Source organism: Magnolia sinica, chromosome 9 (assembly GCF_029962835.1).
Source record: "Magnolia sinica isolate HGM2019 chromosome 9, MsV1, whole genome shotgun sequence".
Classification (NCBI taxonomy): domain Eukaryota; kingdom Viridiplantae; phylum Streptophyta; class Magnoliopsida; order Magnoliales; family Magnoliaceae; genus Magnolia; species Magnolia sinica.
The window spans coordinates 61,504,894-61,518,820 of record NC_080581.1 but is presented as its reverse complement, the minus strand read 5'-3'; the positions used below and the strand labels follow the sequence as shown (position 1 = coordinate 61,518,820).

The following is a 13,927-nucleotide window of genomic DNA, read 5'->3' as shown; positions in this document are numbered from 1 at the left end:
GGATGAAGAGAAAAAACAAATATCATATTGATCCAAAATTTCATCGACCCCAAAAGGGTTTCAATGACAAGTGTTTAATCCCTCACTACTTTTTACACTGTGGTCCACTTGATGTTTGGATCTGTCTTCGTTTTCAAATCAAGCCTTACGACTAACTCACCAAGTGGACAGACAGTTTGGATATAACTCATGCTTCATGATGGGACCACGAAACTTAGTAACGTCAACTGATAGTTAGGTTGTTGTGTGTGATACACCAGCCAATCTGCTTCAATTGCGCTGGGCGGAACCAGAGATAGATGGTCTAGTTAAGGTTTCGTGGAGCCCAACACGATGTATGTTATTTATCCACTCTGTCTATCCATTTCTACACTTTATTTTAAGGCACTATCCCAAAAGGGAGGCAAATTGAAGTGCTGAGTGGGACACCACGTATCAATGGTAGACACTTAATATATATTGTTTCTTGTGGTGTGGTTCACTTGGGCCTTCTACCTACCTACTTTTTGATAAAATGAGCTTTCAAAATGAATGGACAACTTAGATAAAAATAAATAAATAAATATTGTGGTGGTTACACTCCACTTTTATTTTGCTACTGCGGTTAACTTAACATAATCGTTTCATAGTTGGCTTATCGTTATTCAAAGTCGTTGCCAACGACTAAAAGCCATCGGGAAAAACACTATATACAACCATCAACGCTGGTCATTTTTTTTAGTAGTGATTGGTTGAATCCCTTAAGAAATCCATTCATAGCATTTGATAGGATCTTCAACCCACTTTCATTACCTTGGTAACCTTAATAGGAACATCATATGTAAGATTCTTGATCGTGATGTTGAAACAACAGGTACGCTACAGTATAGCGATCAGGGAAGTATCGGGGAGCTAATTCAAGTACGGAAGAGCGAAGATCAAGCAACCCAACACAAGCTACAAAAGAAGACTCAATCTGACAAGTGTCATTATTAAGAGTCTACAAATTAGTCTCTATTCTCATGTAGGATTGAGGCTAAGAGTTTGCTATCCTCAAACTCGATTAGGTTCTTAGTGTAGGACCTTGGCCTGTGTGCCTAAACATAAGTGCCTTCTGTGGGACCTTGGCTGATGGGCCTAAACGTAAGTATCTTGTGTGGGACCTTGGCCGGTGAGCTTAAACGGAGGTACCTTGTATGGGACCTTGGCTATGGGGCCTAAACGTAGGCTCTTAGTGTAAGACATTTGCTCGAGTGGAGAGCATAAATTGTGAGTCCTTTGTGTAGGGCTATAAAGGTTAATGATGAACCTAATTTAAAATCATTCATAGTGAAATCCAGCACACTCTTAGAGAGAGTGCGGTTGTCAGGAGTAAAGTAAGCACGTAGCCGAACTACTATAAATGCCTATGTTTATAATCGATATTTACGCATCTGTTTTATTATGCTTATGTGTTTGAATGTGTAATTATATATGCATGATTAGATAAATGCCAAGGATTGATAGGTACAATATTCCATACACACATGTTCACTAGCTATAGGCTAGTCACTTAACTTGCTTACCTCAAGTAGCCTATGTGATTGGATCCTCTATTGGCTTGGAAGCCTTTAGAGTTATGTTGCCTTGCTTAGTTAAAAGTGCTAAGTAGTTTTTGTTAAGCAATTAGAATTTTTAAAGTAGGAAAATAATTGAAAAGTCCTATTCACCCCCTAAGGATTCCTGGACTATTCCATACTTCTACTGCGGTCTAAACCACAATTGCAGCTGCTTCTACAAACTGAGAAGTAATCTCTTACAATTAGGATGAAACTAGCTGGTTGAGGATTGATAGAACCAACGATATCTAATCTCCAAGCTTCAAATGGCTATGAAACCACTATAGGGTGAAGTGGTCTGGTGCTTGATGTATAAAATCATTATGAAACTGAGAATCATTCTATTGTTTTGCGAACTCTATAGCATCCTTGGCTATCGTGGGCCGATAATAACCCAATCTTCTGATTTGGTCTTGTAATTTCGGTCCTGATTAATGTGCTCCGTAATCTCCATTATGTAGCTCTTTTAGAACTTTCGACTCTTTGTTTTATAAACATGGGATCATATGACTTGTGATACATAGTTTTTTTTTTTTTTTTTTGGTCATAATGGAACCTTGGAGATCTTCTGTGAATGCTGCTTCTCTCTCCAGAACTGTACTTAACTATAATTACATTGTTTGGTTTGGAGTGCAGTTTTCCTCAAGTATTAAAAGGAGAATGATCAAAAGGCGAGAGCTGCCTATCATAACCTCAGAAATCAACATTTTATGTTTATCTTTTTTCATCTAAATCAATATCCATATTTTTTAAGCAAAATCTTGGAAACGTGAATCGAATACCACATTTACAAAAACAGCAGCAAACTTAATTACCATAGATATCAAATTCATTTCCAAGTATTCTCTCAATCCAATCACTGATTTGGAACAGAGCTTAGAAGTTTGGCTGTGGTGTTTACAAAGAAAAGAGAGTTCAATACAAGGAAATTCTGACAACGTAAGCTCTCCTTTCTTCTTTTTTCCCTTTGTGACATATTCTCCCATCAAAAACATTTCCCAATTTTGTGGATAAGAAGATCTTAAATCATAACCACATGATAAAGATCAATGAAAAAAGATCATATATAACAATTCTTAGTAGGAGATGCTACAATTTTTAGATCTGTTTTTCTTCATATACAAAACTAACCTTCTATGAGATCAGCTAAATTTTAGGAAGTTCACATATATAAACCATGCATAAGAATCTTATCTGATTGATTTTCTTACAAAATCCACTTCTTGATAGTGTATCTGCTTTGCTAAATCGTCATCATCTTGTATCTAATGGCATCATCATGTGGTTTCTTAAACTGTCGAATGCATTAGAATCCCCCGTGTCAAAGCCTGGAACTTCACCTAGCAAGCGCTCGCTCTCTTCGTGCTCGTCTTGAACCCACGGATGATTCTCAAGCAATCTCAACCCTTCGAGCTCCATGGCCACTTCTTTCATCAAGGGCCTATCTTCCCCCCTTAGTTTCAAGCATCTCTTGGCAAGCTGGGCAACTGCCTCTACCTGTTCGATCCTTCCTTCACTCACAACTCGATCCTCTAAAACCTCGACTAGCCTATTCTCTTTCATGTAAGAAACAAAATACATTGCTAGGTTCCTCTCCCTTTCGGATCTCTCCAAACATAATGGCATTTTCCCTGTTAAGAGCTCCACCAGAACCACTCCAAAGCTATAAACATCGCTCTTCTCAGATAGCTGACTCGTATGGAAGTATTCCGGGTCCAAGTACCCTAAGGTCCCTTGTACCAATGTAGTTAGTTGAGTATGATCCAAAGGAACCAACCTTGAAGCTCCAAAATCAGCCACTTTAGCATTGTAATTATCATCCAAAAGTATGTTTGCGGACTTGATGTCTCGATGGATGATCGGCACAGATGCCGCGGAGTGGAGATAGGCAAGTGCCCCAGCCGTTTCCGCGGCGATCCTCAACCGGTTATCCCATGAGAAGAAGGATGTGGGGCCCGCTTCGCCATGGATACGATCGAAGAGGGTCCCATTGGTGACGAATTCATAGACCAGCATTGGGACCTCAGTCTCCAAACAACACCCCAAGAGCTTCACAACATTCTTATGGTTGATTTGCGAAAGAATAACGACCTCATTTATGAACTGCTCAATTTGGCTATCATCTACTAGCTTAGACTTTTTAATGGCGACGATCCTATTGTCAGCCAAAATTCCTTTGTAGACGGTGCCGTAGCCTCCCTTTCCGAGGATTCGATTTTCATTGTAGTTGTTCGTCGCTCTTTTGAGCTCTTCTGCAGTGAAAATCTTAGCTGCCTCGACCGTGCCTTCACGCGAAGAGAGCTGCTGTTGTAGTAGGTAACCTCCATTTTGTTGAAAGAATTTCTCTCTGAGTTTGATGATCTTTCGCTTCCTAAGTCCCCAGTACAACCAAGAAGTTCCAAGAAGTAGAAGTAAGAGTCCTGATCCACAACCTGCACAAGTTACTCCACCAGCATCAATTTGGGTTCTGATCAATGATCTACAGTACATGATAATTAGGTCCAATCATCAGAAAGACCCAACTGTTTTTTGTGAATGAGATGAGTGTTGGTGGGCCCAAGCATTAGGATGTCTCTGGATGCAGTCCATTTTTTATTTCTTATTAAATAAGCAGAGACAATAGTCCAAAAACTCGAAAACTAGACTCCTAGCTGGGTCGAGTGAACTCGAAGACTTGATCGGGTGGGTTTTCGTTTGACTCCATTCGGTATTTTAATAACTAATTTAAAATATTTAGTTTAGGTAAAATTTTAAATTGTGGGAAAAAGATAAATTAAATACAAACCTAAAGAAATAACAGTTTTGACTGGACCGAGTTTTGAATTGAGTCAACTGAGTTTCAAAACTATAGTAGATACTGGCATTTGTGACGTTGCTCTTTTTTTTTTTCTTTTTTTAATGAGGCTAGAGATGTATGTTGTCTGTCTCCCACACATGCATTCATATGTGCATGCATGTGTTCCAAAATCCAAAATGTTTATCAAACTCAGCGTCATGGAAAATCCAAACTCAGTGGGCCTGAGTCAATAACGTAGGCCAAATTCAGCTGAGTTGAAACTCGACTCAGGACTAAACTAGTCCGTCCGAGTTGCAGAGCCTACTGCTTTAAAGCCAGGGCAAAGCTAACCTAGAGTCAGTGATTGCACCGAGTGGTGAGTGGTGAATGGACCTCACGCGGCTCAAAATTCAATGATCGAACAATAAAAAAATGTCTACTTCATCATGTGTGACTCTGATCCATCCAAAATAGAGCCCATTTCAAGAACGGTCCAGATCACTTTATTGTTCTACCATGTGGCCCGTTTGCCACAATCACCAGACAAGGCTTATCATTGAACGGTGGAATGACTATGATATAGTAAACGATGTTGATTACATAAGATCCTCAGCCTCAGTTCTTAGTTTGTATAAATGAGGTGCAAGATCTGGTGATCAAGACCGTTGATCCAAGAAGACAAAGTTTGGATGTATAGGATCCTCCAATTTGGGAGATTTTTGGGGCGTGATCCATCTTCTGCAACATCCATCAAATCAACGGTCAGGATGATTGAAATTCAAAGGGCTTGCGAAATGCTTACCTAGTGTAACCTTGATTACTGGAAAATCTGCACCGGATGAAACCATGGAAGGAGAAATGCAGCCAATGCCATCTTTTCTACCGTCGCCTGTTAGGCCTAATGGGCATTCACAACAATAACTCCCCGCCGAGTTTTTGCAGGCTAATTCTGATATGCAAGGATTCTTCGTGGGGTCCGCACATTCATCAATATCTGTCCATGTCATGACCCACTCAATCACAACCACTAACTATACATAGATATTAGATGTAAGCATCAGACCTAAAGATGTACGTATGGGATTCATGTATCTTCAATCAGACAGAAAAAATAGTCGAACCGACTGTCAGATTTGCGGACATTTTTTTTATTCAATTTGGACCAGTAATTATTTTCTGTTTCAACCGTCCATTATATGTCCGCAATCGGCCAGTTACGGTTTGTTTGTTTAGTGGATGTGCAGGTTAGGATCCATCTATGGTAGGGGTAATGATTTGGACCGTTTAATTTGAGGATTCATATAACAACATTAAAAGGAGAGGGAGCTTTTTAGTGGATGGGAAGGAAAAAAATTTCAATAGTTATAGCAATATGCAGATTAGGACATTTAGCATGTATAACACACTAAAAACTGAACAACTATACATGTGGTATGCACAGTATATGTGAGGGCATTTGAAGTTGAAATGAGAAACATGTGACATATGTGAGATGCTTAAAGTTGTACAATGGCACATGTAACATGGTAGACATATAGGCATATTTGACATATGTGGGTAATGAAAGCTAGAAGATAACACTCGTGAACTTCTATGCCTTGAGCTCATGGGAACTATCTATGAGGTCGAGCTGTATGGGCCCCACCATGATGTATGTCCAACATCAACACTGTGCATTTGATGGGTCCCTTTCAAATTATGGGATATCCCAAAAATCAGCCATATACGGAAGTCAAGTGGGCCATACCATCTAAAATCATGTGAAGACATGCCTAAAACATATAAAAGCACTTGGTGGGGCCCACCTGAAATTTGGATGCGTCTGAAACTTGGTCTGACCCCTCATCCAAGTGGGACACACATAATGGATGGGCTGGATTTGTGAACCACATCTCAGTGGGCCCAACAAATGATTATGAATGTTTTAATGGAGGGTAACCCCTCTCGACTTTTGTATGTGGTGTGGCCCACACAAGCTAGGGATTGACTTGATTTTTAAGATTTAGGCCCACCATGGAATGGTGCATCTAACTGATGGGGTAAATGTTCGACACGCATCACAATGGGCTCACACAACTCGACCTCATGGGAAGTTCCCATGAGCTCCACCGCATGGAACCTTTTCCCATGTGCATAGAGGAGAGTGAGAGAGAGCGATTGAAGATGGATAAAGGCACATGTGCCATATTGGCATGCTGTAGACGCCATGTGAATTGTCTGCCAACCCTATTAAAGGGCCCTTTGCAACCCCTGCCACTGAAAAGGCTCCATGCATGTGTATTTAACGTGGCGCTTATAATAAAAAGTAAATATTTTCTTATATCATATGACAATATTGCCCTTTTTATTGTGGGGCCCGCATTTGATGCGTGTAGACGATGTTATAATAATATTGTTTAAATCATATAACGGGTAATGGCAATATCCATCTTCCTGCCATTACAAGTTTTGTCAAATGTGGAGTATGGGGACTAATTGTAAATTAGCATGTGATGCGGTAATTACTTTGGCATTGTTGCAATGATTGCCAAATGTGGGGGTTGCATGGACCTAGTGGCATATTAGTGCATGTGACATTGTAATGGCATTGAACAAATCATGTAATTTGTTATGACAATGTCCAGTTTCTTGCCATTATAAGGACTACCAAATGCAGCAGTTATAGGTACCAAATGGTACGTCGGTATATGTGATGTTATAATACCAATTTTCCAAATCATATTACTTGTAATGAAATTGGATTGCGTACTCAGCTCTTATCGTACTGAGTAAACTCTTTTGGGCCCAGTGTGAATTCAAGTGGTTTATCCACGCCGTCCATCCATTTTTGTAGATCATTTAAGGGTTGAAGTATATCAAAATCTCAAGTAGACCATACCAAAGGAAACAGTGGAAGTATTGATTTCCACCGTTGAAACCTTTTTAAGGCCCTAGTGATGTTTATTTGTCATCTAAACCGTTCATAAGATCACACAGACATGGATGAAGGGAAAACACAAATATCATCCTGATCTAAAACTTCTATGGGCCGCCAAGAACCTTTCAATGGTAGACTTCAATTCACGTTGTTTCAAGTGGTGCGGTCTACTTGAAATTTTTATATGATTAATTTTTGGTTTAAAGCCTTAAAATTATATGATAAAATGGATGGACGGAGTTGATATAATGCATGAATGGAAGTGGGCCCCACGGAGTTTACTCAGCACACTTAGCGTACTGAGTTACTTAGTAGGCAATCCGCTTCCACTTGTAATGGCAATGTCCATCTTCTTACCATTATAAGAACTACCGAATGTGAGTGTTACGGGGACCATTTACATTCGTGCATACGACGTTGTAATGGCATTGTCCAAATGATATAACTCGTAATAGCAATGTCCATTTTTATGTCATTACAAAGATTGCAAAATGGAGGTGTTACAGTGATGTAGAGTGGGTCGCAGACAGTTTCATTGCCAAGATGGATCAGAAAAGGCTTGGTCGACGACTAAGTGATCCGGACCATTGGACCTTAAATCAAGTGTATCTCGCAATCTGAAATAAGTTATTGGATGTAAAATATATGATTTTGAGGTAGAACGAGCTACTTTAGCCAACGCAATCCGGATTTATGAAACACCCCTAGATCGACGGTCGTTTCCCCATTTTAATTCCGTTTTTACTATAAATGATAAGTTTTAGTTTGATTATAACTCTTTATTTGTTGGGCTATAGGAGTTGCACCCAACGTGAAAAGAGCTTAGAAAAATTAGGAGAACAGCTTAGTGAAGCCAAATAGGACACTTACTATTTTTGGCCTAAAACCTTATGCACTAGTGGACATCACGACCGTCTATAAATAGTAAGTTTACTATTTATAGCAAGTTGCGAATTCTAGGAGTTTTAGTTATAGTATGATTCTGAAATTTCTCTCATTGCTTGGTATCCCTATTTAAAGGATTGTGAACTTGTTTATTTCATTCATCAATCAAATTACGAATTTATTAGAATTTATTTCTATTTTTCTTAATTTCTTTCCTCATGGATTCAAAAAGTCTTTGTGAGGAGTCTAGAGAAGCTCCGTGGATTCAAAGTAGTTATCCTTAAGAAAGGTGGTGATCGACCTCATCATGTTCATCCCTGCATCATGTAGGGACCAAATGGCACAGTGTCACATGTAACACTGTAATGGCATTGTCCAAATCACATAACTTATAATAACAATATCCATCTTCATGCATGTGGCGTTGGGACATCGGTTGCCTCTGAAAGCCTTTCACATGAACTTCCTGTGACAAAAGCTAGTGGGCCCACGGTGATGTTTATGATAAATCCACACCATCCGTTCATTTTGTCAGATCATGTTAAGACATGGGCCCAAAAATGACACAAATCCCAAACTCAAGTGGGCTACAAAATAGGAAAAAGTGAGGATTAAATGTCCACAATTGAAACATTCGCAGGGCAAAGAAGTTTTGGATCAAGCTAATATTTTTGTGTTTTTTGTTCATCATGGTAGGAATGACCTTACGAACAATATGAATGGCATATAAATATCATGGTGGACCCAAGAAAGGTTTCAAAAGTAGACATTTTCCTATCCTATAGCGCACTTAAGTTTTGGGTCTACCTAGTTTTGGGCCCATGTCCTAACATGATTTGGCAAAACAAATAGACATGATGGATTTCTCACAAACACCATATGAGACCCACCGAAAGTTCTTGTGAAAGGCTTTTACAAGCAATCGATGTCTATAACGTTGCAATGGCATTGTCCAAATAGCATAACTTGTAATGGCAATGCCCATCTTTGTGCTATTACAAGGACTGCCAAATGCTTCTAAGGACCAAATGGTACTTTGGTGCATATGACATTTTAACGGCACTGTTCAAATCACATAAATTATAATGGCAATGGATAGCTTTTTGCCATTATAATGACCATCAAATGTAGGGGTTAATGGGACTAAATGGCATATCGGCGCATGTGACATTATAATGGCATTGTCCAAATCAAATGGATCATATCACATTGGGGGTCATGCGAGACTATTGAAAGTGGATGATGTCATATCTGGATTTAATTACTCGTAAAATTTATTTTCCTTTCATTTGGAAAAATACATTTTTTAAGGGTAAAGGAAAAAATAATAATAATTTAAGAATTTTCTAACAAAAAATAAGGAATTATGTATCTCACAAGTTTTCATAGAAAAGAAAAGAAAAGAAAAAAGACTTTACAAGTAAAGAAAATTTAATGAGAAACAGTTTTTCTGTAATGGCCCTGATTTTTGTGAACCACTTGAGACCTTGACTAAAACAAATTATTTGGTTTTCTTTTATTAATAAAAAACCAGGCATTTAGCCCAACAAAAGCATTCTTAATAGAGGGATTGGTTAGTGGATTGATTCCTAACATTGCAGGAATTATATTTTTACCAAAATTTATCAAAACCCTAGTGGAATCTTCTAGAATCAGAACTCTCACTCTATTAAAAGGGGCGATCTACAGGAAATTCCTAAGGAAAATTCTAAGAGCGGTAGGAGGAGAGAAAGAAGAGCCTCCACTGTTAAGATTTCATCTTCCTACTCTTATTTTTCTGTAAATTCCTATCTAAAAATCCTAGAGCTAACCAATGGACGTAGCGGCTTAACCCTATGTTCATCGTTTGATTTATGAAGGATCTTTAGAATAATGAAAACAGTTCCCGCACTATTTCTGTGTATTGGGAAGATCGGCTTTGAGAAATCCTTTGTATCAGTCTATGAGATTCAAATTAAAGGATCCTAAAGTCGAATCATATTAAGACCTCAAATTTTAGAGTGATCCGATAGAGGAATTTCATAGTGACCTATGAAGTTATATAATCTTTAAGAGCTTTTCTCAAAAACAGTTTTCAACTATCAATTATACCAGATATTTGGATCTAAGAAGTCCTTTGGTTTCTACAAATTCAATTATGAGAAAAACCAATGGATGGGTTTGACACAATTCCATAATAAATGAAATCCATCAAAACTAAGGAAGAAGAAGAGAAACCCTAAAAGTCTTAAATCGGACTGCATAACTGAACCTACCTGACTTCGATCGATCGAAGTAGGTCGATCTTTGTCTAGCGACCAAAATTTTAAATTCATAAGTTGGTTCGACTAATTGAACTCAAGGTTCAATTGATCGAGGGAATCCTCGAGCGATCTTGATCAATCGAACACATTCAATCAAGAAAGACCAATCTAGTCCAGCAAGAAAATTGATGTAATCTAACCATGCTCGATCAATCGATGAGCAAGGTTTGATCGATCAAAGGTGTCAAAAAGTGTTCAGTGACTTAAAAAGTTAATTCAAATATTTATCGATCCATAGTCGATTGAAGGCCCTTGAGCTGGTTCGATTGATTAACTACATTGATCAACAGTGCATGTGTTCTCCAAAATCTAAATTTAAGAAATTTTGTTCAGCCATCTTGTTTGACTCAAAGGTGGACCCCACTTGTTGGAATAATAGATTTAATTAGAATATGATAAATCATCTTAATAGAGATTTGAAGCGTAATTTTATGAAGCGTTCGCTAGATTTAAATATTCAACCCTACCTCAAATATGTGAGTGAATCCCAACATGTCCCATATCTACATAATTAAGATAGATGATTTGATGATTGAGATTCTTCTGATTAATATGTTTGTTGTATGATTGGTGAGATATCGTATAACTGTAATCCTTGCTTATGATATATGACTCATAAGGTTTAATAAATGCTAAACATTCATGTATACAAATCATCGACATCCTGAATCCATGTTTCCTCTCAAAGAGAGATGTATCTGATTGATTGTACATATCAATGCATAGACATTGATCCATACATTCCATGCATCCATTAAGAATAAATGCACACCTTGTGCTTTGAGTTCATAAGGAATCTCCCTAAATAGTTACACCTGGCAGATTCGTTGCTAGAAGCCATGATGGCTGAAGCATACTCATGGAGTAGATTTATTGATTGCCTATTCTTACCAAAGCGGATACCTGTATGGTACAAGCTACTCATGCCTACCTAGGTGGATGTCACGGGTATGGTTTTGGGTTGACGGATATCCGACGTAAGCAAGTGGACAATCATTCCACTTGACATGCATCTCATGACATCCTTGCATTTATGCTCATATTGCATGCACATGATATGGTTTGGTTGTGCTATATTATATTATGCTATGTATGAAACATGTTAGGTTCACTCACTAGCTCGGCCAGCTAACATTGTGAATTAACAATCGTATAAACACGGATTATATAAGTCAACCTACTTAAGTACCAAAACATAAGGTCAGGTTGGTGGATGAAACTCAAGTCCAATAGCCATACTTGGCGGAAGACAACCTTACCACATTAGACGGCTGAATCAACTTTGAGACTATTTTAGGAGTTTCAATTTTTATTTATTTGAACTATTTCTAACTTGATTTAATTTGAAGATGTTTATATTTATGACTTTGTTAGACTATGATTTATTATTTAAGTTGAATAAAGCCCTAAATGGATGGGTTTAAATTGATTTTGAGAATTTATCTTGTGAATGTGAATATTTTGGATTGGCTACGCCCCCTGCCATCAGCCCCGGTGGCTGATGGTCGTGCTCTGTGGGCCCCACCATGATGTATATGTTTCATCCATTCCGTTCATCCATTTTCACAGATCATTTTAGGGCATTATACCAAAAATGATGGGGACCACACCACAGGAAAACAATATTATTGGATATCCACTATTAAAATCCTCGTAGGGCCCACTGTACTGTTTATTTGATATCCAATCTGTTGATAAGGTCATACAGGCCTAGATGAAGGATAAGAACAAAGATCAGCTTGATCCAAAACTTTTATGGCCCCCAAAAAGTTTTTAATGATCGACGTTCATTCAACACTGTTTCTTGTAATGTGGTCCACTTGAGACTGGGATATACCCCCATTTTCTTCGTACTATAAAATGATATAGAAAAATAGATGAACAGCATGGATGAAACACATACACCATGGCGGGGCCCACAGAGCACCGACCATCAGCCATGGGCTGGTGGCAGGGGAAGCCAATCCGTTTCCGGCTGCGGCACCATGGGCCGTCCAAGATGAGGCCCAGCAGATGGACAGTTTAAATCCACTGACTGCATGCCACAAGGATCAAGAATTTTCATTTTCATCACAAAGGAAAATCTTATTATTAATCATACCTTGGCATCCGCTAGGAAGGTAAGGATTTCCCTCGAAACCGTCATAGCATTTGCAAGTATATCCAACGCCACTCGGTGAATCGTAACAGCGGCTATTATCGCCGCAAACAATCGATGACTTGCTTTGAGCTTCTTCACATGTCTCATCCCCAATCGCCCAATCCAACGCCACTGGGACGTGCCTATTTCTGTTCAAGAAATTGCGGCCTAAAAGATCCGACACGCTGAAATTGAACCGTTCATGATCAACCAAAAACGCATGACTACATGTATCAGAAACCCAGGTGCTTGCATTGAGGTTAGACGCCGCGATCATGAAACTCTTGTGCCCCTTTGGAATAATCGTCTGGCAGCAACCGATGCCGGAGCATGACCCATTCGTCGAGCTCATGTTGGAACCGCAAAACGACATACACCCGCTAGTGTAGGTCTCGCCCTGTGAACCCGTGATGTAAGCCGTCGCACCGCAACCTATTGCTGTGAGTTTGTTATGAGTGCTGGAGAAGGTGTATGGACCGTCTTCATCTAACTCGATCAGAGTGGTGGAATTAGGGACCTGAATGCCTGATTTATCTGGGTCGGAAGAGTAACAAACTGAAGCAATATGACGATTAATGTGTACTAAGCCTGACAGTGATATCTCTAGCACTTCAGCATCATCATCGATTGCGGGTAGGAATGGTTTCGGACGTCTTAAAGAGTCCTTACATTTCACCTCGAATTCATCATCTTTGTAACAGTCGGAACTTCCGATACCGAACGGATACGTGATGCTAACGTTCCCGCAACGGTCTTGGCAGCCCGGCGGCACCTGAGATGTTGCTGTTGCTGTTAGCCATAAGGCATGCAGCAACACATGCAATATCATCTCTCTCTCTCTCTCTCTCTCTCTCTCTCTCTCTCTCTCTCTCTCTCTCTCTCCCTTCCTATATAAGAGTAGGTTGAAAGGTTGTATGGATGAATGCTCTGTTTTTAAAGAGTAATATAGGAAGGTTCCAAAGGAGTATCATCTGGGCTGGGCGTGTTGGAACCATAGACTGAACCGGCCCACCGACAAAATTATATACCTAGTCCGCGGGATTACTAAAGTGAATTCATAATCTGCTAGTTGAGTCATGTATATAGATGATCTGAACCGTTTAAGAGGTAGGGCCTAGTCCGTATATGATATGGGAAAAGCATGAGTTGATGCAGATAATCCTGAACATTCAATCTACTGATTGATAAAATCATAATGATCCAAACGGTTGATCTGATACTCTCTACTATGTGTGGAGCATGCTCCAAATCCACATTAGAGCAACATGACTCTTGGTTCTTAAACCTATTGTCAGTTGTTTGTGAACCATTTTAAAAAAAAATCTTTTC

The 13,927-nt window shown here is 39.1% G+C and overlaps 1 protein-coding gene across 2 annotated transcripts; it reads right to left on the bottom strand.

Annotated features, from left to right (window-relative positions):
- Positions 1 to 2,598: 2,598 nt before the first annotated feature.
- On the bottom strand, positions 2,599 to 13,477 carry LOC131255506 (putative wall-associated receptor kinase-like 16). Of its 2 annotated transcripts, XM_058256247.1 has the most exons (3): positions 12,560 to 13,477; positions 5,156 to 5,347; positions 2,599 to 4,009 (listed from the first exon to the last, which is right to left on the bottom strand). In XM_058256247.1, the coding sequence occupies exons 1-3, from the start codon at positions 13,425 to 13,427 to the stop codon at positions 2,832 to 2,834; spliced, it is 2,238 nt and encodes a 745-aa protein (XP_058112230.1). In that variant the 5' UTR covers positions 13,428 to 13,477; the 3' UTR covers positions 2,599 to 2,831. The 2 variants fall into 2 exon arrangements, with proteins under 2 accessions (XP_058112230.1, XP_058112231.1); XM_058256248.1 differs by lacking the exon at positions 5,156 to 5,347.
- Positions 13,478 to 13,927: the final 450 nt, after the last annotated feature.

Excerpts from the sequence above, each read along its gene's own strand:
- LOC131255506 (XM_058256247.1), bottom strand. The coding sequence starts at position 13,427 with ATGATATTGCATGTGTTGCTGCATGCCTTATGGCTAACAGCAACAGCA. Across the intron at positions 5,348-12,559 it reads CCTTCCTAGCGGATGCCAAG|ATATTGATGAATGTGCGGAC; the intron begins GTATGATTAATA and ends TGACATGGACAG. Across the intron at positions 4,010-5,155 it reads AGTAATCAAGGTTACACTAG|GTTGTGGATCAGGACTCTTA; the intron begins GTAAGCATTTCG and ends TAACTTGTGCAG.